This window comes from Hibiscus syriacus, unplaced genomic scaffold (assembly GCF_006381635.1).
Source record: "Hibiscus syriacus cultivar Baekdansim isolate YM2019G1 unplaced genomic scaffold, ASM638163v2 tig00003194_pilon, whole genome shotgun sequence".
Taxonomy (NCBI): Eukaryota; Viridiplantae; Streptophyta; class Magnoliopsida; order Malvales; family Malvaceae; genus Hibiscus; species Hibiscus syriacus.
Window position 1 is genome coordinate 27,271 of NW_024061966.1, and position 26,847 is coordinate 54,117.

The 26,847-nt window shown below is 34.6% G+C and overlaps 3 protein-coding genes, 1 long non-coding RNA gene and 1 pseudogene across 4 annotated transcripts; 3 read left to right on the plus strand and 2 right to left on the minus strand.

Annotated features, from left to right (window-relative positions):
* The first annotated feature begins 1,682 nt into the window (after positions 1 to 1,682).
* On the plus strand, positions 1,683 to 2,355 carry LOC120175534. The gene has a single exon (XM_039182141.1). It carries the CDS (start codon positions 1,810 to 1,812, stop codon positions 2,191 to 2,193), a length of 384 nt encoding a protein of 127 aa, XP_039038072.1. The 5' UTR covers positions 1,683 to 1,809; the 3' UTR covers positions 2,194 to 2,355.
* Positions 2,356 to 2,590: 235 nt separating this feature from the next.
* Positions 2,591 to 7,384, minus strand: LOC120175545 (transmembrane epididymal protein 1-like). Its single transcript, XM_039182148.1, is given in 3 exon segments — positions 2,591 to 2,679; positions 6,340 to 6,859; positions 6,862 to 7,384. Coding segments are annotated over 3 exon segments (894 nt in total). The 5' UTR covers positions 7,147 to 7,384.
* Positions 7,346 to 13,504, minus strand: LOC120175402 (annotated as a pseudogene).
* Positions 13,505 to 13,956: 452 nt separating this feature from the next.
* LOC120175376 lies at positions 13,957 to 16,360 on the plus strand. Its single transcript, XR_005521255.1, has 4 exons — positions 13,957 to 14,269; positions 14,370 to 14,635; positions 14,718 to 14,722; positions 16,349 to 16,360. It is a non-coding gene; the product is annotated as an uncharacterized LOC120175376 (long non-coding RNA).
* Positions 16,361 to 18,352: 1,992 nt separating this feature from the next.
* On the plus strand, positions 18,353 to 19,077 carry LOC120175413 (phospholipid-transporting ATPase 1-like). The gene is made up of 3 exons (XM_039182038.1): positions 18,353 to 18,384; positions 18,440 to 18,592; positions 18,741 to 19,077. The coding sequence occupies exons 1-3, from the start codon at positions 18,353 to 18,355 to the stop codon at positions 19,075 to 19,077; spliced, it is 522 nt and encodes a 173-aa protein (XP_039037969.1).
* The last annotated feature ends 7,770 nt before the right edge of the window (positions 19,078 to 26,847 follow it).

Consider the following 26,847-nt stretch of genomic DNA (forward strand, 5'->3'; position numbering starts at 1 on the left):
TTCAAAATCGAATGTTTTTTAACGTACTCTTCATGCACATATATATATTATTATGATACAAGCATTACATTACGTTATAATCATAATCGTATATTATATATGTATCTTATTTACATGTATAAAAAACTAGATCAAATACAGTAATATTTAAGGGGGGGAAAACATGTTGTATTCATCTTAAAATAACAAGAACGATAATAAATAATTCATGACTGATTACAAGACACAAATAACAACATACTGAAGAGTATATATTTCAAATATGAAAGTAGAACACGAAATAACAGAGACGATACACAAACATGAAATAACAGATGCAGTTGATCCATAATTTGTTTAATAAGATGGCCGTCTGATGACTTGGATCTTGTAGTCTGCTTGAGGCCCCCACCCGTCGTTGTGGTGAATGACGACCTGGTCACCAACTTGGACGTTATTGCATCCGAAGAATTGCACCCAATGGGGACCCGACAGAATCCGTTTGTTTCCCTTAACCCTGTATTTGAACGTCCATGGAGAGTTACATCCATCTACCACGGACACACCGCTAGCCTCCGCATTGGGGAATGGTTCGGAACTGAATTTTCCCGTAACCGTGAGTTGTCGTGAATCATTTTCGTCGACCAGCTTCCACAAAAGCGCCATTTGACGTAGAGAAGTTGAAGATTTCTTGTTTTGGCCTGGGTATTTAATGATGAAGATGAAGAAACAACCAGGAGCATTGTTCTATTTATAGGGCGAATCCTGGTCGTATGAAAAACAAGATCGATCTGTTTAGTTCTCAAGGTTTCATGCTATTGCTCTGATGTTATCGCTACCTCGTAAAACATAAATAGACGCGCGACGTTATTTTGTTTGGAAATTTCATTCTATATTATCTGAACTGCCCGATATCTCAGTCAGTGCTGTGGATAAGATAATAAAAAATAACGTAAAAAACCGTTTTTGTGTTCGATCGGCATACTTTTTGTTAAATTGAAGAAGATATTAAAGAAAACACTTTTAATGAATTTGACTACGAGGGTCAGCAAAAATGGCGGCACGAGGGGAAATATCTCGCGTCGTCTTCTGCTTGCGACAAATGGTGTGAGTTAGGTTGACGTACGTCCGTCTCGCGCGGTAACATTCTGTAGTATCATATTGCAGTAAAGCGCGAGCAGCCTGCGAGTCGGTTCCGATGTTGCTTAGCGTCCAATACTCCCCTCGGCCTTCGAAACATTGTTTGGACTTTTGTTAATTTTTTAAAGGTATAATGCAATTTGTACTCCTCCAACTTGACAACATTTCTAATTATATATCTATTTTTTCATTCACATCCACAGTGACTAGATTTTGTCCCTACCAATTTGAATAAAAAACTAAGTTCAAATAATTTATTAAATAAAAAATAGATTCCTAACTGAATCTTAAAATTAAGTTAATATGTTTAATTTAATGAATTGAAATATCAAATTAAATTTAGAAGTTAGATTAGATAACAAAAATGTATATTTACCTATAGAAAAAGGGAAAGTAGGGCCATGGAGAGATTGTTTGAGGGCTTTTTCTAGTTTGAGCTGTTACATGTTGAAAGGCTCAATAGCAGGAAATGCTCATTTAAATGGATATATCATTATTAAATGGGCTAATGTAACCAGAAATTGGTCTCAAATATCTTGTGGCCAGCATTCGAAGCTGCAAAATCCTCCCCTAATCTAATCTTCTTCCCAGCCATTCATCCAAATACTTCACCTTTTCCATCATCTCTTCTCCATACAATAACCAAACCCAATTTCTGTTGTCTTTCAACTTTCATTTTACTGTCTAGCAATGGCAACAGCCTCAGCTACATACTCTCCACCCATGTTGGCTGCTGCCACCACCATTGGCCACCCCAGGAGAAAGACTGGTAGTGTTCATGTGAATTACATAACAGGGTCGAACTCTTTCGGTGGATTGAAAGCTCATAACAAAGTAGTCTCACTTGGCCAACCAGTGTGCATTCAGCAATCTTTTGCAAACTTTGTCAGCTCACTCAAAGCTCCATCAAGTGGTAAAGGTAGAGGTGGTGGTGGTGCACTCTCTTCAACTTGCAATGCAGTTGGTGAGATATTCAGGATTGCAGCAATCATGAATGGACTTGTTCTCGTCGGAGTTGCCGTGGGATTCGTTCTCCTTCGAATCGAAGCGTCTTTGGAAGAAGCCGAGTCATGAGTGAGAAATTCAAGATTTGCTTCATCAATGTCCCTACCGAATTTGTACTTTGATTGCTATGTGAAAACGTAATTGTTTTTCAATTCCAACTGAATTAGCACTTTGGGTTGCTGTTTTGAAACTCTATATCGAATAAAATATATTAATAGACAAATTTCTTTAGTTCCTTGTCATTTTTAATTGCAACTATCTGTTTTGTCTAAGCATAGCAAGTTAGCAACATGTTTCTATGGCTTATATAATAGAAATGTAATGTTTTATATGTCTTGTTTAACTGATGTCTAATATGACTTATTTATAATACGTCTACAACATTATATACTTATCCATGAGTGTTTAAGTTCAATATCAGCCATTGTTGTCCATGTTACACTTACATGTTTATCAAAGTTAATTCTTAGGGATCAGCTTGCTTCAAGCTATCCATTGTTATAGGAACATCGCTCCCTCTTATTTGAAGTTGCTCGTATTCGGTTGATTGTGGCCTCAGGGTGGTTTTCCAGCAAATTTTAGGCAGATGAATCCTGTGAATATCATAATTCCAGACTCAAGAGAGTATCCAACTGGATTGCAAGTTGCTCAATGCTCTGGCCCTTATATCTGCTTCATTTGAGAAACACACGCTGTCACCGCCGCTTTCGGCGAACTGCATTATGCATCCTCAAGGAACAAACTGAGGACTCCATAGTATAAATCCCATGTTCATGAACCAACAACCCTGGAATACAACAAAACCGATAGAACAAGAACCGCGGGCTGGCTTTAAAGTTTTAAGATTTAGAATTAAAGTTCACTGGGTAGGATCCATGGTTTTTTGTTCTAGCCCAAGGCTGGCTTTTTCAAGGTTCTGGTTCCCAAACTTGAAGTATGGGCTTTCAACCCGAACAAAGTTATCAAGCGATTAATTTTTAAACTCTAAATCTTAAATCTCAAACTCTATATTTTAGGCTATAAGATTTGAGGTTTAGAGTTAGTAATTAGTGAGTAAGGATTAGAGTTTCTTGGTTTAGACTTAGGACTTATGACCCAAGGTAAGATTTAGGGTATAAGGTTTAGACTAAGGGCCATATGTCCAATATAACGTTTAGGATTGAGTGTTAGAGTTTAAGGTTTATGATTTAGAGACTAAGTTTTAGCACTTATTGTGCATTTAGGATGTAGGTCCAAGGTTTAGAGTTTAGAGTTAATATTAAAGGTTACAGCCTTACAGGGTTTAGTATGTAGGGTTCATAGTTCCCTAATTCAGACTTATGTCCTTTGATTCATAGCAAAGTTTGGTGTATATGATTTAGGTTCATACTAAGGGACTTCGACAATTATGTTAGGGTTTAAAGTTTATGATTTAATATTAGAGTTTACGATTTATTAGGTAGGATAGAAGGTTTATGATTTATGGTTAGAGCTTTAAAATATTTTAAAAGTTCAATTTATATATAATATAATTTTTTTTGAAGAAATATAATATAAATTTAAAATTTTAAAAACATTAAAAAATTATGTTTTTATCATAAATAGTTTAAAATTTACATTTATTTAATTAAGACAAACTATAGGATTGAAGACTTTCATTCATATTATACATTCATTAATTTAATGTTAATAAAATGTTAAAAATATAATATAATTATATTACAGAAGCAATCAATCTTTAATCCCAATTAAATAGTGAAAATAAATTATAATTAGATTAAAATTACTTATAATAATATTATTAAATTCAAAACTATGAAGTTAAAAACGATTATCATTAAAGCGATAATATGAAGGCACGACAACAATTAATAATATCCATTGTTAAGATAAAACTGTTCTATCCATTCTTAAGCAATACTAGTAGTGGAAAGTTTTGGAAAAATGGAGGATATTTCGCCTTCTGCTCTACGTATTCTTAAACAATTCTACACTCAGCCAAACGGAAACAATGGCGGCAACTACAGCGACTATGATCAATTTTGTCTCTATACTAAAGCCTTGTTTCTCCGATCAATTCAAAAAAGGACGACGGATTACTATTTTCACTTCTTGAATCCTTGATCCTCGTCGATGAATTCGACCGCGGACGGGGCGTTCATGCCTCTGACGCCATGCGGGAAGCTTTTTGCGCCCTTGCTGTACATCTTACGCTGCGGTGGTTACACTTCTCGAGGGACGACTATTTTGACGCCGTACGAAGGATTTGGGAAAAGGAAATTGGGGATTTGGAGCTGTCTGGTGCCTCATGCTCCTGCTCCTGCTCCTGCTCCTGCTCCTACTGAAGGGAATCGGTAGGCTCCTCTTCCCTTTCTTCTTTTGATTTTATTCCAAAGTCTTAATATTTTTTATTATGCTATGTCATTTATATGTTTAATTTGCAGTATAATATGTTGTTCTAAGATGTTGTATCATATTTGGCAGAACCTAAAAGATTGCATTCTGAAGGCTCTCAAGGCCATGTAAATAACGAACAGGGGGCACCTAAGGAGGACATCAAAAAAGACCATGACAGTATAGATGGAAATGCTCTTATTCCATTTGCTAATCATACGGGAGAACCCTCTCAAACTAAGGAGGGGAATGAAGATTTTAGCAGGGCTAGGCCCAAGAAAGTGCCGAGCACCAAGGACAGGAATTCCACTGCTCGCACTGAGGTCTGTGTGCGCATATTTATATTATTATCATTACTGGCATTACATTGCATGTTCCATTGTTTTAACTTTTGCTTTTCATTGCATTGCAAGCTTTAAATCCTAATCGTAACCTCCTGCTGTTTTCTTTTTCTGTATATATATATATCCTTAACTGTTATTACTATTTATGCTCTGTCTGACTTGGCATTGTTTTGTGAAATCTTGGGATGAACTTTTTTGGTTATTTGATATTTTGTCTTGCATTCTTTAAGTTGAATCCCTATTTGTTCATTTAATCATATTATGTTTTGGTTTTTCATCTGTCTTATGTTATGATTGTTGTTGTAGTTGGAGGATTCAGTTGAGGACTCTTCCCAAGGGACAAATAGTTGCACTTTACCAAGCCCCAGGACAGAACACATCTCTCTCCTAAACATAGACGAACCTAAAAGGTGGATGAGACGGAGAAAAGTAAATAAATGGACCTACGAGGAGGAAAATGCTTTGGCAGAGGGTGTACGAAAGTAAGTGGTTAACATATAACTGAGGTTCTGCATTTAATTTTCGGTGTATAATACTGTTAGCATATTAAATTTGCTCTAGGTTTTTGCTTTAGTAGTTGTTACTACTTGTTTTGTTTAACCAATATGAGAAGAGATAGTTCTGGTAGTTTATAACCATTGCTTTCCCACTAAGATTATTTTCATAATGCAGGTATGGATACCAGTGGACACGCATATTGGAAACCTATCAAGAAATATCTAGAGAGAGAACTGCTGTAAGTATATCACCTTCTTTATATGATGTGTCAACTTATTCATTTTGATGGATACTTTATAATATATGTTCTTTGTTATATATCAGGTTGACCTCAAAGATAAATGGAGAAACTTGCAAAGGAAATGATGCTTGGAATCACATTTGGTTCTCTTCTTTTGTGGTGAACTGTAACGGTCTTATGAAAATTGTATAATATGCTAACTGTTCGTACTGGACCAGATTTGAATTAGTTAATCTGTAAACTGGCCTTCATTTTGGATTTTTTTGTATACTTTAGCAATGGGGATGGTATAGTAATGATGATTGAAGTGGCAATGTTTTGGTGGATGTAAATGTTTTGTTGAGGCTGATGACATTGAGAAAGTGGTTCCAATGTAATAGCACCTAACACCATCATGGTTTTGACATTTCTCTAGTTCCTTATCATTTCTAACTGCAACTGATTGCTTTGTCTAAACACTGCAAGTTAGCAACATGTTTTATATGGCTTCTGCAATGGAAATGTCATGTTTTATATGTTTTGTTTAATTGGTGTTTTATGTGGCTACTGTGAGGGATATCGTATTTATAATACATCTACAACACATTACATTTATTCAGAAGTGTTTATGTTAAGTATCAAACTCTGCTGTCCATCATACACTTACATGTTTATCAAACAAAGGTAAACACCTAGGGATCAGCTTGCTTGAAGCTATCCACAGTTATATAAACATCGCTGCCTCTAATTTGAAGTTGCTCGTATTCGGTTGATTGTGGTCTCGGGTGCATTTTCCAGCAAAATTTAGGCAGATGAATCCTGTGAATATCATAATTCCAGAGAGTATCCAAATGAATTGCAAGTTGGCCAATGCTCTGGCCCTTATATCTGCTTCATGTGAGAAACATGTCACTGCACTGTGCATGCTGTCACCGCTGCTTTCAGCCAACTGCATTATGCATCCTCGAGGAACAAACTGAGGACTCCATAGCATAAATCCCATGTTCATGAACCAACAACCCTGGAATACAACAGAAACTGATAGAACAAGAACCGCGGGCAAACTAGTTGGTAGAAACATTATTGCTATAGCTGCCAGTATTGAGATGAGCACTATGAGCTGCAAGAGCCAGTGATAATGGCCTTCAAGTCCAATATGATCGGCAGAGTGAAAATGGAGGAAGAAAAGCTCCTGACTGAAAACAGATGCCACAATAATTCCCGAAAAAGCTGATAGAATCTCAGTGGACTGAGTTAACTCCACGGAAAGAGTGAAACCTGCAAATATAGCAAGATGGACTGATGGAAAAATATGCTTGCGTGCTCAAGGCCATCGAGTTCGAAAGGATAGCGAATAAAAGGCAAGTCTAATATTTGCATGAAAATTGCTAACAGGGAAAAGGCCAATATAAAAATCAGCTCCAAATGTTTGAATCTAGAAACATGGCCATGGAGAGGATACCAGAACCTTACTGTAAATTTGGTAGAGCCCTTGAGACAATAGGCTCTAATATTGTTGATGGTGTGCCACAGGCCAAGAAGGGTCAGTGCCAGGCCTGGCACCAAATGTCCTACAAATGTGCCCATGGAAGTTTTTGTTTTCAGGTATGAAGATTTAGCATCTGTTTTAATCCACCAACCAAAACTTATATACCAGAAATGATCGTAGATACGTCGTGTCAAAAGTTCATATGGTAGTGACTTATTCAATGATTTGGTGCTCCATGCATGTGTTTCCACAAACCAAATAATGCCAAGAAAAGACGGCCAACTTCGGTGAAACCTTTCAAAAGTAGAAGAGAAAGATGATGCATCCGATAAGGAAGTGTTTAACTGTATATAATATATTACTAAAGTAGAAAAGTGAAGAAGACACCCCTTGTGTTTCCATGCACGTGTTTCCACCACCCCCGTTACCTGGAAGAAAAACAAAACTTTTGTGTTCTTGAAATTCTTAAAGAAATATTTAACGGACCAAGAAAGGATGTCAACAAATAATATGGACGTGGTTAAAAGTTATTTAACTGTACATAAAATTAGTCTTTATGATGAAACAAATCTGGAGATTAGATATGAAGCAAACACCAAAAGAATTAAGAGGAACAAAACATTATTTTAAGAAAATTGATGCAATTAAAGCAACGGAATAACATAGTCCTCCATTATTAAACACATCGCAAATGATTAGGAAAATAGTGTTGTGGTGTGTGTTCATTAGCAACTGCATATGGTTGCAAGAAAACTTTGATAATGCATATAATGATGTTTTATTTCAAAAGTTGAAATCTTCAAGGCAACCATATTTAAATCTTTAAAACTAAGTGCAAATATTCATGAAAGAGGTCATTGGTCTGAAAAAACATAATAGAGTAACTGTTACAGGCAATATTGATTCTTAAGTATAAAGGAACCTTACCAGGAAAAGTACTAGGATTTAGCCCCAAAAGTCTGCATGCTGCCTCAGCCAATTGAAAAGCATCCTGTATATTATCCCCTTCTGAACAATAGCATAGCAAGCATGTAACCTTCAAACCTTTGGCCTGTGTAGAAAATAACAAAGTAAGCCACATAAATTCAAGGTTCTTTATATATACAGAAAACAAACCCATGTCTTGTACTTGAAAGAAAGAAATTTAAAATAAAAGCACAAAAATATTGCTGCAAAAGGCAGTCTCCCCTTAACTTAGTGCAAAACAATTATGAACTTAAAAAGGAGAAGTATACCTTCAGACAAGAAAAGAGTGCTGCAAAAGGCAAACTTGGGTAATAATCTTCGTCTTCCAACTCATCTTCGAAAGGTAAATTGCTTTCCAGCACAGTATTTCCCTCAGCTAAGGTGCTAAGATACTTCCATCCAAGTTGCTCACAACGATCGTCTCTTCCATCAGGATTGATGCTGGATAGGTAATGTATCTGCAGACCACTGAGACCACATTGCCACTTGCCAAGGTTATATCCCGGAAGAGATGTAAATCAAGGTTCTACATTTCCAAAGAATAACTTGCTGTCCCCAACATATGGTAACATGAACTGACCACCGAAAATTTCAGCTTGACATGTCAATTTTCTGCCACTTTCCAAAATCCAAGCTAGAAAGCAGAACAAAATGCTTCTTTCCACTTGCAGCAGCAAAATTTGCCATGTTTTTGACAAATTCAACCATTCGCCCCTGTTTAGAATGACCATTCAAAGATCAAATCATTCCATATACGTTCAAGTTTTGTATAGCTTGAAAATGAAGGAGAAAAAATTAATTGGAAGACAAATTTGAACAATGGCAAAAAGATACAGCTAGGTCACAAATGAATTTCAACTGGCATGGTAGATCCCTCGGTCAGGACAATCATAAATGAAACAGGACTCAATCTGAAAGAAGTAATTCAGTGCTTCAAGAAGGCAATTGAAATAAGAATAATACATTAGCATAGGACACCAATCCTGGCACTTAACTATATAAATTAAGAAGTTTTTATTAGTTGGGTTCCCTGTATCAAACTGACTAATCATTTAGTTAACATAACCGCTTTCTAATAGTGACCATATAAAAAAATAACAACAAGCAGTTTACAAATAAATTCAATGCCTCTTATCCTTCTAGTTCAGTTTAAGTAGTAAAACGGTCTTAAATCTATGATGAGTACTCAATGTCAACCATCTCAGAAGGTAATGACAGCAGCACTTACTGGGAACTGAAAAATAAATTGAATCATTCTAACTATAACTGAAGCAATACCTTAACAACCGGAGACCGCTGTTGGAGAAGAGTGAGACGACTGGAAGACGACTCGTAAGCTGAAAGATCAAGAAATGACGTACTCGAGTACTAATATTAGCTTACTATAACAAACAATATGAAAGTGAGCACCTTCAAGTAGGGATGGCAATGGGTCGGGTCGGGTTTTTGGGTCACCCGACCCGACCCGAGAAGAAAGGGTCATCCACCCGTGACCCGACCCGACGAAATTAAGCTTAGAAACCCAACCTGACCCGAAATAATAAAAAAAATATTTATATTCAATAAAAACAGTGACTTAATTGAAAAAAATTATATATAGAGAGGTATTATTGTAATTGTCCCTAAATATATAGGGTAAAATTATATATATTTTTCGGGTTGGGTCGGATTTTTTCACCCTAAAACCAAACCCAACCCGACCCGAACCCAATTTTTTTAAAAAAAAATCTTACTCGATCGGATCGGATCGAGTCGAAACCCCTCTCAGGTTCAGGTTGAGTTGTCATCCCTACCTTCAAGAGGAAGATCGAGGTCGCCACAAGGAATAGGGCCCATAAGCATCGTTTCCAACGTAGGGAAACACAAAGAGGTCATCTAAGTATCTAATTTTCTCTGCTTTTATTGATGATACTAATATATTATTAACATTTGAATGCTACATTATTACTACAAACCTTTATTCCCTGATATCTTTTACGACCACCTTATATATTGATAAATTAATTTTATCGTTTTATCCTATTTATTGGTTTAGAATTTTTTTTTCAAAACTTCTTTAAAACTTAGGAAATTAATAAAAAAATACTCCTATACTTTTTCCTTATTAGATTGAGTTTTCATAAAATCTACTCAAATGATTGATTTTGAGTGAATATTATGGAAAAAACAATTTGATAAGAAAAAAAATAAAATATGAATGTTTTTATATGGATCTTATTATAAATGAAGACCGATAACATATGATGCTTGATCAATAATGATGATAATAAGGATTGATTATTTTCTTGAAAAAAAAGAGAAAAGAATCGAATATGTTTGAAACACCTCAAATTTTGGGCTAGTAGTTTCGGGTTTATCCGAGAGGTAAGTGGACCCCGTAGATTTCATGATTTAAGTTGTTGGGTTTAATTGAGTTGTATTTGGGCCCAATTAGCCACAAAAGGGGGATTTTTAAACATGAGATAAAAAATCAAGGACTAGAAGTGTAATTAGACCATTATTAGAATTTGAAGATAAGATTTGAGGTTTTATTTCATTTTGAACGTGAGTGTCCCATTCTGCTCTTCATCTTCTTCCTTGCTATTTTTCTCCCCTCTTTAAGTCTCCATAACCTCAAGTGGTGGTAAGATTCATTTTCTCAACTTTACTAAGTCTCAAATTTGTCCCTCTTGCTACCTATAACATTCTTACGTTAAGGAAATCCTTGCATTGTTGTAGCTAAAGGAAAAGGGAGAAAAATCATCCAAGTTCAAAAAGGAAAGTGATTGCTAGCTAAAGGAGGTTTATTTCAGATTTCTAAAATCAAGGTAGTGTATTTCTAATCCTTTAGAGTATTAAGCTTTCATAAATTTCATGTATTTCCTAAGATTTGAGTATTTAAGCATTTTAAGGTTTATATTTGATATCAATATCAAATTACATTTTAGAAGTTAAAAAGATGTTTTTATGCTACCTTAAGACCCTAAACAACTTATTAAAGCTTCAGAATAATATTAGAAACCAACCCAAATCATTTAGGATGATTTTTGAGTGATTATCGAGCCTAAAATAACCATTTCTGGGTGAGTATCGATATCGGGATGAACAATATCGATACTGGTTAAATTATGGTACAAATTAGGGATTTTGAGCTAGAGTATCGATACTGCCAAGGGGAGTATCGATATTACCCTTGCAGTATCGATACTTAGGGTGGCAATATCGATACTAAGGCCTAATTTCACGATAAAATGCATTTTTGGTACCGATACTCATAGGTTATCGATACTTGACCCTAAAATATCGATACTACAAATAGAGTATCAATACTACTCGCTTTAAATGGTCATATTTGACCTGTTTAAGGTCCGTAAAAGCTAAAGACGATTCGTAATAGCAAGAATTAGCTTGTGAGGGATATAAATGATCAAGAATACATAGATACACCCGTAGGAGCAGGTTACATCAAGTGTAACCATATTAAGTGTAATACGCAAAAGAATCTTCAAACAAGGATGAATACGAATAGCCAGGACCGAGGATCGTTCAGGAGACATCCAATAAGCGGTACGATGATTATGTCATATTCAGTGGTCGCAAAAAGAATGAGCTTCGAGAATGTCTATGAACCCAGGAAAAATAAGTTGTCCTTTTCAATTCAAGAAGTTCTGAAGGAAAGTATGATAAGATCAATTAAAGTATCGCTACTCAGAAATGTACTCAAGCCATATATTGGGCTGGCCAATTCCTTAGATAATAAGTAAGCCTTCACATAACGTTCTAGATGAGAGAATAAACGAGATAACAGCTAGTGTGACGTTGACTTCACTTTAGCGAGTCCATCTATGCTAAGGTATACCCAGGATTACCTTAGTTTCCCTAGTGGGGCATTGCCAGTGCACGAGGTACTTCAGGGGCTAACTAGGGTGCGAGACCTGAACACTTGCGAGGAGTGTGTTAGCGATGTTAGTACAATATGGCCTATGTGCCTTAGATATGCATGGTTAGTTATGTCAGTCAGTTCTATTGGGTAAGCTTTCGATGTACGTATATTCCGGTTCTTACCTCTAAGCTATTTCATATTCAAGATAGGTTGGGGTATTGCTTTGAGATGCACGTAAATTCCTCCGGCCACACCACCATACCTATCCCATGTCTGCTTGTGTAAATCATGCATGTATAGTCCCATCAGATTAGTATGTCACGTATGTTAAAGCTTGGCTTGAAGGCTTGTGAGACCAAGCCAATGCTTCAATTTGTGTGGGAATTGTATTAATGCTACATGACACCGGGTTCCCCTCAGTGATCTACATGATGGCTATGTGAGGACCAAAAGATCATTAAGTATTTTTGTGGTAATTAAGCCGATGCTCACCAAGGTTTCCTCAGTAACTAGTGTTTGAGAGCTATGTGATACCAGATACTAGTCAAATTTGCATTCAGATAATGCACAATATGTCAAATTTGCATTTAGATAATGCACAATATGTCAAATTTGCATTTAGATAATGCATAGCATGCCAGGTTTGGAGAGTTTCTTTATTTGACCCACCATTGTCGGTGGAAAGGACAATTGCCTGCATGTGCTACTCACTCTCCCCAACCAATGCGCGGCTATTTTCCAGCTTTCACTGGGTTCTATTTTACTTTTCCAGTGGATTTTATCTGCCCTCCTTGTAATTTAACATTATCTCAGAATATATCATTTTTAAAATGTTAAATTATGTGATATATTGTAAAAAATAGGAAAATAATTCTAGATGTCAATGAAACGATATATTAATTAGCTTATATTATTAAATTTTTAATTTTATCAATTATAATATTTAATTTTGATCTTTCATTTTAATTATATCGTTTTACTCTTAAATCACTAATAATACTATGATATGAGTATTCCTTAATGATTGTTAAAGTAGTATACCAAACCAAACAATGTGGTTTTGACGATACACAGTGTGCTAAGAGGAAGTTTAGTATAAGGCAAAGATAAATATTTAGATAGTAGATTTTATCTAAATTAGTTCCTAATAATTAAAACTAATTGAGAGGCAGCTCCCGTTTTTTACTGACTACACAGTGATCATTAACGTTGCATATGTGACTTATCGAAGTCATCAGTCGAAGGAATAGTTGGGAGCCCTTTTTATCATTATAGGTTTGGCATCACTTTTCAAAATAATGCTCCTCGTATGTACCGGAAGGATCCCTCCCTTTTAAAGTTACTGTGAAATTATTTAAGAAGCTAACTCTTGCGATAGTTAGTTAAACACTACTTACAAGGATCCCTCCCTTTTAAAGTTACTGTGAAATGATTTAAGAAGTTAACTGTTAGTTGAACACTACTTAAACCCTAAAAAACAAGCATGTAACCAAAAAACCCACCCACCATCCCTAGTCTCTTCTTGGGCACAGGAGATGAGGCACGCCCCAGGCCCAACACAAGGATAAAAGCCCAGTATGGGCCGGACGGCACACTCTCACCTTATTTCCTTCCCAGTTAAAAACCATTCAGACTGCGGTTTACCACCCGGTGTGCGGTTTACCACCCGTTGTGCGGTTTCCCACTTAAAAACTCATCTCTCATGTTAGTTTCTCTCTTTTCCCTCTTTGATTTTCATGCTGTGAAAATAATCGATCAAATCTATTACAAAATCCAATCTCTTTCTTCGTCTTCGTCTATGCTTTAATTCCAGTTTTATCTGCACTTTCCAAATTTTCACTGGACAAAACTCCTCTCTTGCTCTCCACCAACAATACTCCGCAGTTACAAACGCCTCGGATTCCTCAGAGTTTCAGAGCCGTGAAGCCTTTCATTGATCGTAAACGGGTTCGCCAACAATAATGGACTGGTCTTCAAGAAGTTTTGGAAGAGTCTCCGAAGTGGAAGGTGCTACGTGTGAGTGAGTTCCATTATTTCTGCATCCTATGCTTTCTCCGGTCACTTCAATCTGGGATGATACTCTTCTTTCCTGTTCTCTTTGATTTGTTTTTGCAGGTTGGTAGGATGGCTGGGCAATTTGCAAAGCCAAGGTCAGACCCATTTGAGATTAAAGACGGAGTTAAGTTACCGAGTTATCGAGGAGATAATGTGAATGGCGATGCTTTTGATGAGAAATCTAGAGTGTATGCCCTTCAAAGATTGATTAGAGCTTATCTTCAATCTGTTGGTACATTGAATCTCCTTAGACCATTTTCTACCGGTGGTTATGCTGCTATGCAAAGAGTCTCACAATGGAATCTCGATTTTGTTAAGCATAGCGAACAATGAGACAGGTAAAATTCTTTCAACTTTCTGAGTCTTAGTATTATATTTAAGCTTTTATGTTTGTCACTTGTCGTTTTCTTCAGGAATCTGACTTTTGATTTATATAAGTACATGGAGCTTGCTCGGAGAGTTGATGAAGCTCTGGGATTCATGGCTGTAGCCGGAATAGCCATCGACGAACCTCAAATGAACACTGTTGATTTTTGAACATCCCATGAATGCCTCCATTTACCATACGAGCAAGCCTTGACCAGAAAGCATTCTACTACTGGCCTCTATTATGACTGTTCTGCTCACTTGCTTTGGGTAGGTGAGAGGACTCGGCAGTTGGATGGAGCACATGTTGAGTTTCTTCGAGGCATATCGAACCATATGTTAATTGATTTTAAACCTTTGTTGGAAAGGTAATAAGCATGTGATACTCAGCATGATTCATAAGTACACCACTAAGGTTAGTGGTAGTCAGTAATTTGGATTTGCAAATTTTATAATATAATATCGTTTTATTGTTGAGTTGGGTGCTTGAATTCTGAATTGCAGCTTCCATTGTTGAATGTTACTGTATATCTAAATGTAAGTTACTTTTTCTTCTGATTTCTGAGTGGATTGAAGAGACTTATCCCTAAATTACATTATCAGGGCATTTGGGTACCTGAAATCTCTATGATTTGTTTCGACTGTTAAAGCTAAGTTCTTTGTTGGTTGTACTCTGTTGTAATGATTTGTGTTCATGAGAAATTTCAAAATTGTGATGGCACAGGGTCTTTCAGTAGGTCCTTTGTACAATTGGTTCTTCTGCAAAGCTTGGGAATAGAAGTCAATTCATTGACTTCAACCTTTTTTGTTTCGTTGCCTTTCTCCATTTCGCATAACCACATGGATAAGCAATGCCTAGTTGCCAACTCCAACATTTTCTTTCTTTCTAACTCTCTCTCTCTCTCTCTTTTGTTGTAGTTGTTAGTTATATTATTAAAAAAATATTTAGATTATAATAAAAATTTATAACCAAAATCGTAAATAAAATATATAATAAGAATATTTTTTTGTATTATTAAATCAAAAGATTAGTTGCTTGAGATTATATAATGACTATATAAGAAAATATTTAAAAATTTAACCAAACAAATTTGAAAAAAAGAAATATGAATGAATTTGATCGTTTTGACAAACAAATCACAAAAAGATATCAAACTATTGAAATATCACTAACGAATCACAAATCATAGTTGAGTGATATGATACGTATCCAATTATAACGATCTAATGTAAGGAAAATCAATATGATAACAAATAAACATCATCTTGATCAGTCACAAAGATGTTAAGTTCAACTCTGTAAAGAAAGAATAAATGAAAACTACGACCAATCAACCGAACATGTATCAAAAGAAAAAAAAACATATCATAAATACAGAATTATTAACCATTAAAAAATAAAAATATATATATAAAAAATAGGGACCATATTAACAATCATGAAGACTAATACCGCTACCTATCAATCGGAGATAAAGAAGAAAAAAAATTAAAATCGCTATTAGAATTTCAAAAACTTGAAGGGCTATTAAGGTTTCAAAAACAACTTGAACTTTTTCTAAATGTTTATAAAATAAATTAACAATATGTCAAAACTTATACAAATATATCTCTTGAGTAAATACAATAAAATATATAACTAATATTAAATTGTGAAAAAAGATAAAAAAAAAAACTAAAATAGTATGTGTCGTTCTCTTTATATAAAAAGAGTAAATTATAAATTTCACTAAATTTTATTTTCTCCTATTTTACTCACTAAATTTTAAATGTTTTCAATTTCATCACTAAACTTAATACATTAGATTTTTTTGTCACTATATCGTTAAATAGTTAACGATATTAAAACGAAATTGTTTAAAAAAACGAAAAATTTACTAGAACAACTTCATTTTACATCTATATAGAAACATTTATAATGTCGTTAGAGAGAAAACGACTGAGTGATAAAAAAATGTTTCATGACATGGTAAAGTTTAGTTACTAAATTTATAATTTACCAAAACGATATTAAAACCACTGTGATAAAAAGAAATTAAAAAGATTTAAAGTAAAGTGAGTGAAATATGATAGAGTTAAAGTTTAGTTACTAAATTTATAATTTACCCTAAAAATATTATGTGTCAAATGCTTCATGACATGGTAGCATGATCTTGTCATGTCTTGGCTCAATGTCCCACTTGTTTGCATATGAAAATAAGCAAAATTAAAAGTCAAAAGTTTGTTGAGGTGTTTTATATTTTGCAATGGATTAAAATATGACAAATGTGTATATCTATGGGCTGAAAACACCAAATAGTTCAAAAAAATAATTTAAAAATTTGACAATTCCCCTACTGTTATCCCTACAAGCTGAAGATAAACACGAAACTATCAGAAGAACCAATCAATATTACTGGAAAAACAACAAAATTCGAAGAAAAAGAAAGACAAAATCTTGTCTTTTTTCTCTGATATATAAACTAAGAAACAGAGAAAAAAATAGGGGAAAATGGCAGACAGGGGAACAAGATCAAAGCTTTTAGCTGCAACGCTTCCATGTATAACTTTACCACCAAAACCAGGCATGGAGGGCTTATTTCCCATTTGGCATACTCTAGGAAAGAAGACGTAGCAGCTCATTTCGGATTTGAAAACTTTGAGGAAATTGTTCGAGCATCTTATTACGCACTAAACAAAAAATCCCATTTTCTTTATTTATCGAAATTCATGTTAATCATTATTTTTTGTATTGCATTTGAGTTGATGGCTGAATGGTTTTGTTTATGAATTTATATTTAAATTTGAACCCGACGGGAAAAATCTAAAACCGAATTAAACGGGGATGGGTTGGGTAATTCCCGCCTCGATTATCCAATTACCCGGCCCGATACCCGACTCGATAAATATTAAAATAATTATTATATATATATATAATATTAATAAATTTAAATTAAATTAAAAAATATATAATATTTATATATTTAATTTAAATATATATATCCGGCCCGATACCCGTTTAAATAACCGTTTATGCTAAACGGGGATACCCGTTTTCCCGCTGTTTTCCCCGATTACCCGATGGGGATCCCCGTTTAAATCCCGTGAGTTTTTAAGCGGGGATGGGTTTTTTAAACGGGGACGGGAGACCAATACCCGGCCCGAACTTCGCCCGTTGCCATCCCTATTCATGATTGAAGATAAGCACATGTATTGCAGCAATTCTGGCTCAAGGTTTCAATGTCGATCGCTGAACATAAACGAGGACTTAGGTCAAATACGACATGTGTTTTCTGACAAAACATGGACACTTACTGAGAACAAAATGGAATTTCGAAAAGCAAGTGTCTATGAGAAAGATTACAGAAGCTCCAATCTTTCAGATGACGTACTACAGGATGATAACATCAGAGGTATAACATTGTAATCCCTATGCCATTTGATGTCCTTACTGCATATTACAATTTATAATTTAGTGTTAGTTAGGACTTGTTAGCTCTCTTTATGTTTTCCTTTTCCTTTTCATTTTTTGTTTTTGTAATTGTTTTGTTGCAATTCAGTTCTTTATCATCCATATATCTGCAGGACTGAATCTGATTTTTTTTTAGTTTAGAATTTATTTAGTTCTGCTTGCTGGTTATTGACTTGATAACTCGAGTGGACTTATCTACAAAATCTTTTCACAACTTTCCGCTTAACTCTTGATCTGATGGACTACTAAGAACCCTTTTTGGTTGCTTTTCTTAATGTCTGCATCGTTCTGGTGGCAAGTCAATTCGTACCTGTTATAAAATGCTTGTTTAGGTTGTTAGAAAGGTATGGCTATGCCTTTGATTGGATTGGCCGGCTTCTTTTCTATACTTTTGCACCAGTCTCCTATTCATGAATAATGAATCTGAATATTTATGAATATTCCATTTTAATTGATTATCCTCTGATACTGTATGTAATGTTGTTAAGTAGTATTAATTTTAGTTTTTTATATGATCCTTGCAGATGCAGCTGTTTCAAGCTGATGGAAGCTTAAGTCAGAACTATATGTTGATTCGGAACTAATGGATTTGTTGCATAAAAACATGGGTGGAGATGAAAGAATTGTTGCACATCTGTTCTTCCTCACTCTAGCTGCATGTAATACTGTGATCCCAATTGTTTCTTGATAGAAGTGACTCATGGGGAGAGGTGAAAGCTATTGATTACCAGGGTGAATCTCCTGATGAGCAAGCACTAGTTTCTGGAGCCTCCGCTTATGGGTATACTCTCCATGAACAAACGTCAGGTCATATTGTGATCGATGTCAATGGTGATAAACTGAGGTATATGATTTGTATGGTTTGTTCTCCTGTTTCCATGCTGCCTATTTGATCATTTTCTAGTGATCCTGCCCTAGCAATTTTCCCAAGGCCAACTATCTAGTTTTCTCTATGCAATTTGTTGCGTTAAAATAGAAATTCCATGTTTCAGGTTGGATGTTTTGGGGTTGCATGAGTTTGATAGTGTGCCCAAGAAAATGTCAGTTGTTATAAGATTTCCAGACAATACAATCAAGGTGTTAGTGAAAGGTACTGATACCGCAATGTTCAGCATTTTAGCAAAAGAAACTGAGAAGGATGATCAGATTAGACAAGTAAGTCAAAGTCATTTGACTAATTACTCGTCAGAAGGTCTCCGCACTCGTGTAGTTTCTGCAAGGGATCTTACAGATGCGCAACTTGACCATTGGCAATGTCAATATGAAGATGCAAGCACTTCTTTAATTGACAGAACAGTAAAATTACGTAAAACCGCATCTTTAGTATAATGCAACTTAAACTTACTTGGTGATACTGCAATTGAGGATAAGCTACAAAGATGGTGTACCAGCCAGAAGCCATTGAGGCTCTTCAGCAAGCAGGAATAAAAGTTTGGGTTCTGACTGGAGATAATCAGGAAACAACAATTTCTATTGGACTCTCATGTAAACTTCTGACTGCAGATATGCAGCAAATAATCATAAATGGCAATTCAGAGGAAGAATGCAGAAAATTTTTGACTGATGCAAAGACCAGACATGGAGTGCAACCAGCAAATAGAAAAAACGAAAACTCAAAAAGGACCAATAATCCAGAAAATGGTTATCTTGAGATACCGGATGAAGCAAAATCTTCCAATGTGCTACAGCCACGTTCTGGAAAGGAAGAACCAGATGTTTGTGCACCCTTGGCACTTATAATAGATGGAAACAGCTTCGTCTATATTTTTTAGAAGGATTTAGAATCAGAGGTAAGACTAATTTTTATTTCCAAGATCGATTAGATGCTTATAGTATATGTACTCTGTTGTTTCAAGATGGTTCAATCTATGAACCAATTTTTGGACTTGCTTTTATATTTGTATTTATTGTCATTGTTTTTTCATTCCTGAATATTTCAATTTACTTTACACACCTTTCAACAGCTTTTCGACATTGCAACTTCCTGTAAGGTAGTTCTCTGTTGTCGTGTTGCGCCATTGCAAAAAGCTCGGATTGTGGATCTTATCAAAAGCCGCATTGATGACATGACACTAGCTATTGCTGACGGTGAGTCTTTTTGATTATTTGCTGTGTTTAGATTTTTCTCTAGTGGCTTCATTAGTTTATGATCTTTATCTTTAAAATTATCAGGAGTCCATATATTCTACTAACAGAAAATGCATACGTAATTTTAGTGATAGTGGAATTGTCTTGGAAGCTATAAGTTAGAAGAAAAACAGTTAGTAATCAAAGTAAAATTGCGTGATGACGAAAACGTGGGGGAAATTGAATTGAAAAGGGAATCAGAAACTGAGAAAATGAAAGGGACAGATAAAGGTTTTTATTCGAAGTACTCTTACTTTTTAAACGAATTATTTTTTATCTAAATCTATATTTTTAAATTATTTTATATTGATATCATATTTTCTTTTTCTTTTCATCTCGTAATCTTCTTCAATAAACCATAACTTTTTCCTACTAAGTTTTACAGCCATACAAAATATATGTTATCCTGTGGTTTTTGTGATCTTTTTATACATTAACAAATTTGTCTCATCAACTTTGTTGATTGGTTTAAATTTTCTTAAAATCTCTTTAAAATTTATGAAATCGAACATAAAATATCCATCATTTTACTAAGTTTTAGAGCTTTCTTGGATTAATAAAAAAAAAAGGCTTTCTTGGATTAGGTTGTTTGTTTAAAAGCTCATGGTGAGAAGCATTTTTCAAGAATATACCTTAAAACTAATCTAATTCGACAATTATTGAAGAAGATCAAAGCATTATAAGGTTAAATATTGAAAAAAAAAATCGTTGATTTTGAGTAAATTTTATAGAAAAATAATATGAGAAGAATAGGTGAGTAAAATGTGAATATTTTGGTATTAATTTTAGTTAGATTATTTTTGGTTTTATCATTATTTTTTTGAATTTATTTAATTTTTTAGATGAGAAATAATATGTCATCGCTTACACCAACGGCAGGACAATTCAAAGACATCACGTCTACTGGACAACCAGTAAGGTAAACATATTTTCACAAGGGAAGGTTCAAAGGGCGACGCCTACTTATCCTATGCAAATATCGAACATAGAATCTATCACCATATCGAGTCAGTGTTTGAAATCATCAATTTCATTCATGTGGGGGATTATTGGAAAAATTAATAAATAATTGAATAAAATTGATGTCTTTTAATAATAAGTTATGTCACTTGGTGAGCATATTTATTATTTGGTATAAAATTGCATCAATTCAATTATACTTATTAGCTTTTCAACAAATCTCTTCATCAAAAGGCCATAACCTTTTGATTAATTTCCTATCCTCTATAAATAGGTTAGTTAAGACTCGATCTTAGATACAATTCCCAAAAATTGGAATAGGAAAACTCTTAGAAATTCCTTCCAAATTCGTTCTTTCCAGTGATAGAATTTCTAAGAGTTTTCCTATTCCAATGTTTGGGAATTGTATCTAAGAGAGATTGGGGATAAGAACCCAAGGTCTATGCAAGTAGGTTGTCCCATTGAACTCAAGGTCTATACAAATTCGTTCAGTTTTCATCATAGGAATGGACTTGGGGATAAGAACCCCCACAGTGACCTCACAAGGTCTATGCAAATAGGTTGTCCCATTGAACTTAGATCTTGGGATCACCAGTCAACTAAGTTGGGTTTTCCTTCACATAGCGCCTTAAATATTAATGGGCTTTAGTCACATTCATTTCGATGTTTATCAACTTGATCTCGATTCAACTCATTGTTTAGCGGATCCATAATGTTATCTTTTAATCTTACAAAATCAATATAAATAACTCTAGTTGAGATCAATTAATGATACTATGTCGAATACGTATGTGTCTCGACTTATCATTATACTTATACAAGGCAACCCCACACTTTGATGTAGTTGTAGGAAAATTTCCATAACTCATATGGTTTCTCACCTATTTTCTTGTAAGTTACCTTATTTAAAGGTAATTTGCTAATAAAATAGCTTCCTCTACATGTTCTATAACAACTTACAACATGGTCAAATGTCATTCATAATTATTTAGCAATCTTATGGATACTATACACTTCATATGGTGTATCTGACAATCCATTCGAGATGTAATTTTGACATAGAAACTTAAAATGCTTTCAAGATTTAATGACAACAATGTCTATCTCATCCTCTCTATGAATAGGAGGATCATCCTATATTTGATCATATTCAACATGATTAAATATAAAATCTTATGTCTCTATGTCTTGAAATTATATCCATGACTTTCACATACTTCTCGCTGTGGATCACAACCACTGACATCTTTGAATTTTATTCAAAGTATGAATAGGAATCAATATTTCAAATAACGATGTAGGTGAATCAGTGGGGTTACCATTGTTTCGTTTAAAACACATAACCAAAATTTGTAAATATTCCAACAATAAATTGAAAGTTAATTCAATTTATTTTATCATTTGTTTATGTTAAACAACAAAATTTAATTAGAAATTAAATTTCTAAAACAAAATTTGTAACAATGTTGTTACATCCAAACGATTTTTGTTATCAACAGTAAATCAAATAAATTTTGTTGAAAAATAGGATTAAAATCCTGAAACAGAATTATAGGCTTGATTTTTGTCCATAGACATCATAATTACGTTCGATGCCTTATTTATTGGAACGAATTTTAGTCAAAACTAAAATCCAATAATTAAGTAATTTCTGTTAAACGACAAAAATTTAATAAATTAATTCTTGAAACAAAATTAACTTTTGTTGAACGGCGAAGATTAGGAAACTAAAACCCGAATCAGAAGTACAACACAATTACGTGTACAAAATGCTTTTCTCTTTCGCGACACATCTATGGTGCCAAAACCGTAACCATTAAATATTAAAATAATAAGAATTTAAAATCTTGCGATGTCGATCTCAACTTGTCTGGATGCAATGCAAATTTAGAGTTTTCATTGTCGCAAATACTGGTATATAATTTGCATAGGCACTACAAATTGCTTTTCCATGCAACGACATGTCTTGAACCTGCAAAGATAGATATCCTTTGTCCAACATGCTATATGGAAGGACATCGTTACGATTCATTCCATATCAATTGGAATTTTTTCAAGACCCTTTCGTTTAGAGTATGATGGCCAAGACTTATTTTCATCATTGTAATAGTATCGTTGAATTGCGTGTACCAAAATCTAATTTGCAGACTTTGCGCAGGACACTAATTTCTTTTACCTTTTCGATTTTTTATCAAAATTCACCAAATCTCCATTAAAAAAATTCTCATGTGATGAAAATCACTAAGGTTTGCCCTTGATTTTGGAACTTGAAAAGGGTTATGTTAACATGCAAAAGGTTCTTATATGAACAAGTGATAAGCAAACTTGGGATTACAATTGACGTGGATTCCTCACTTTCAGGTGGATGCTTAAATCACATATAACAATTTCCAATATGCCTAAGTCTTATAGAATCAGCAGAGGCTTTGACTTCAACGAGAAAATAAAGGCTGCTTCCAAATAGATTTTGAATCGATGGAACCTTTTCCTTGGCATCGAAATCTTTTCCTATCCACCACGCCTTTCTCTTGCTTCACTTTAAAATTGAAAGACGCAAATTGTTATAAAAGGTATTGAGCAACACATATAGATTACACTTCGTTTCGGATTAGAATTGTAAAATTAAATATACAATATGTCTTAAGATTGTTAGAAAAAATAATTAATCCGAGATAATAATAATAATAATAATAATAATAATAATAATAAATATTATTATATAATCAAACGAAACAAAATTAAAGTAGAAACAAGAAATTGAATCGGATGAGTGAACATAAATCGAAGAAGAATTTTGTTGATATGAACAGTTTCATTTGGTTCTCTTACAAAATAACAGGTTTCTCTTAAATGCAACGGAACCGAAATAGGTGACGCAAAACCAAAGCCTAATCACAAAGCCCATGCATAGGCATGCCGTCTCATTTATATGTTTAGTGCCTTCTAATTTAAATACAATTCATTTTCTACTTCCCACCAGATGTGGGATGTCGTTAAACCATAGACGTTTCCCTTTCCTTTTACAATTTGCATACAAAACGCTAAAGTCTCGCTCCTCCTTCACTCGGTCTCTCTATTTTGCAACGACGCCTCGAGGTCGTCGATCGGAAGTGTTTCTTTGTCTAGTCCTCATCGGAACTTGTCCACCATGGCTGGCGCTGAAGACTTTGTTAAAGGAAATGTTCACCCAAACGGCGTTATATTTCCACCGAGTGATTATGAGATAGGGTGAAAGAGGGTACGCGAAAGGAATAAAAGCAAAGCACATCCAGTTTTGTTCTTCATTTTTTCCCTTTCTGTTTACAATGCTTCTGTTTCCTGATTTTGTTTCTTTGGTAGTTGATTGATTGCTACTGGGACAGAGATTGTGAGGATTCAGATTCTATTCTGATATATCAGAATATATCATTCTATTCTGATATATCAGTGTTTCTTGGCAGGAAGTATCTGGGTTTTTCTTTTGTTTGCAAGATGGAGCATTACTGTTCCGAAAATGTGATGTTGAAATACATACAACAAATCCTTAGCAGCAGGAGTTTTGATCGGCCTTGCTGCTTTTAGAGATTTGCCAAACTGGTACCCTGCTTCCCAAGCTTTAGCAGCAGGAGTTTTGATAGGCCTTGCTGCTTCTGGGACTGCCTTAGCACAAGAAAAGTCGATTGGCTGTTTATGTAATTTGGTTTCTGATGACGAAAATTTGAAGCTTTTGATTTTTAAGGAAGATGGGATTGAATGTTTGAGGAATTTCTGGGATTCATCTTCGCCAATTTTCTCTTTGTTATGAAATTGGTTAAGCCTCACATTATAGTATCAACTCTGGAATGTTGAGATCGCAGAGAATATAATTGTAAGTGTAGATTAGTGAAAATAATTGTGTGGAAATTGACATGTAATTTAAGTTTAATGCATTTGTTTTAACTATGGTTTATCTCAATGTTTTTTTTTCTGCAGATATTTCTTTTGGGAGGAAGGCTTATATTTGGACCTGATCTGCGATCCCTTTTCTTCTCCGTCAGCTTAATTTCTGCTCCCGTTGCTGTCTTCTGTGTGTTTGTAGCAAGAAAGTTAACTAATGAATTCCCTCCTCACCTCGGAATATCGATAATGGCTGTCGCTGTAGTTATCACTTTATGTGTAACTTTAACCCTGTATTCCTCTGTCACGTCTTTTGTCACCAAGGTCATGTATCTAACTCTACTTATGGTAACACTAAGATGGTTTCACAACCTGATGTCGTTGAATGAGTCTCTCAAGCTCTTGGATGTGTGTGGCGTGGCCAAGGATGTTCTATTGCAGGCCAAGGAAGATACACAACAACTTCAATCAATTATGAGAAGAAGAAAGGCAATGAAGCTGGTTTCACAAATAAAGCCAAGGAATACTTGGCTTCAAGGAAGAAAACAAAGAAGTTAATACAAATCTTTGAGAGCTTGTAAATGTGTCTTTGCTCAGTTAGAAAACGATGGCGAAGCCACATTTAGCATGTTCGCAGTGTTTGAATCTCTCTTTTCTTTCATCTTTCGGTCAAAGATGGAATCAAAATCTACCAACTGTTCTTTGGCGTGTAAGTGGATGAGCTCCAAACGTTTAACATGCGAGGGAAAAGCAACGGAAATCAACGAATTCAAGAAAGTGAATGCATTTTTGTGCACTGTCATTGGTAACAAGACCAGAAAATCTGGAAAAATGAGCAGTGATGATGCACAAATTGGAGTCAAGCATTCAAGATCTTGAAGATGGAGTGGAGTGCTTGCTAAGGCTCTTGATCAAAACTAGAGTTTCTGTTCTCAACATCCTTAGTCAATAGGCATTAGCCTGAAGAAAATCAGATCAGATACCATCATAGAAAATCATGTCAACACCATTCCTGTACATAAATCAAATATACATATAATCAATGAAATACAGTTTTGATACTACATTTTTTTTTTTTTTTGTAATTTATTTGCATTCCCCCCTCCCACTTTCAATATCACATATGAGGATTAGGATCCATTCATTTTTAAACATCAAGTTACCCAGAAAACCTGACTGAATTTCAAATATTAGACATTTTATGTCATTAATTAAATATTTCTAGTTCCACGGATTATGTTTGTTCTGATCAATTTGATTGAAAGTTCTAAACCAGATAAGGACATAGCTAACTCAATCAAAAGAAAAGAATGAGAAATAAGTCTGCAGAATGAACTCTTGACAAAACTCAGATACCCTTAGGTTATCTTCTTCCATGTCAAGATTCCTACTGTCTCAAACCAGGACAAATTATCAAACCTTAGTAAAAAAATCAATTGTCGTTCACATGGTTGCTCAGATCATACAGGAGTTGCATTACAGAAAACTGTTTCAGCTGTATTTCAGTTTGGGGACAACTGAATCTTAAAGAAATATGTCACCTTAGAAAATGTATCCAACGCATGCTTTCCTGCTAAAATTATAGTATGCATGCAGATCTTGCCTCCCTTCTGTCAAACAAGTTGAAAGCAATGATTCATTCTTATGAGGGAAGAACAAAAAAGACAAAATGGCCATTGCTTGTATATTATTATTATTATATTAGTATCACATTATTTAACCAATTATTGGTAGTATTTGTTAAAGGGTAATGAGTTGTTTTGATCGTGGACAAGAGACAAAATATGAACATTTTCGCGATAATGGGGCAGATCCAAATAAGTCCAAGTTACATATGGTTGATTTTTAATTTGATTGGGATTCCTCATGTTTCCCCTCATCCTTTGATATATATTCAGCAGATGGTAATGGGAAGACATGAGATAGCCAGTGTGAGTTGAAACACACGATTTCAAGGCCGCCTTTCTTCTCTAAATGAAAGAAAATGGCAGCATCTCCTCTCAATGTCCTTTCTTTACCTTTTGTATTTGAGGTTTAATTAATAAGTGCAAAGCTAGACAAGCTACAATTGACCTAATGAATTTAGTGAGTAAAAGTGTACAAATATGAAAGAAAAGTTACCAAAACTTAACTCATGTATTATCTGTCGAAATGATA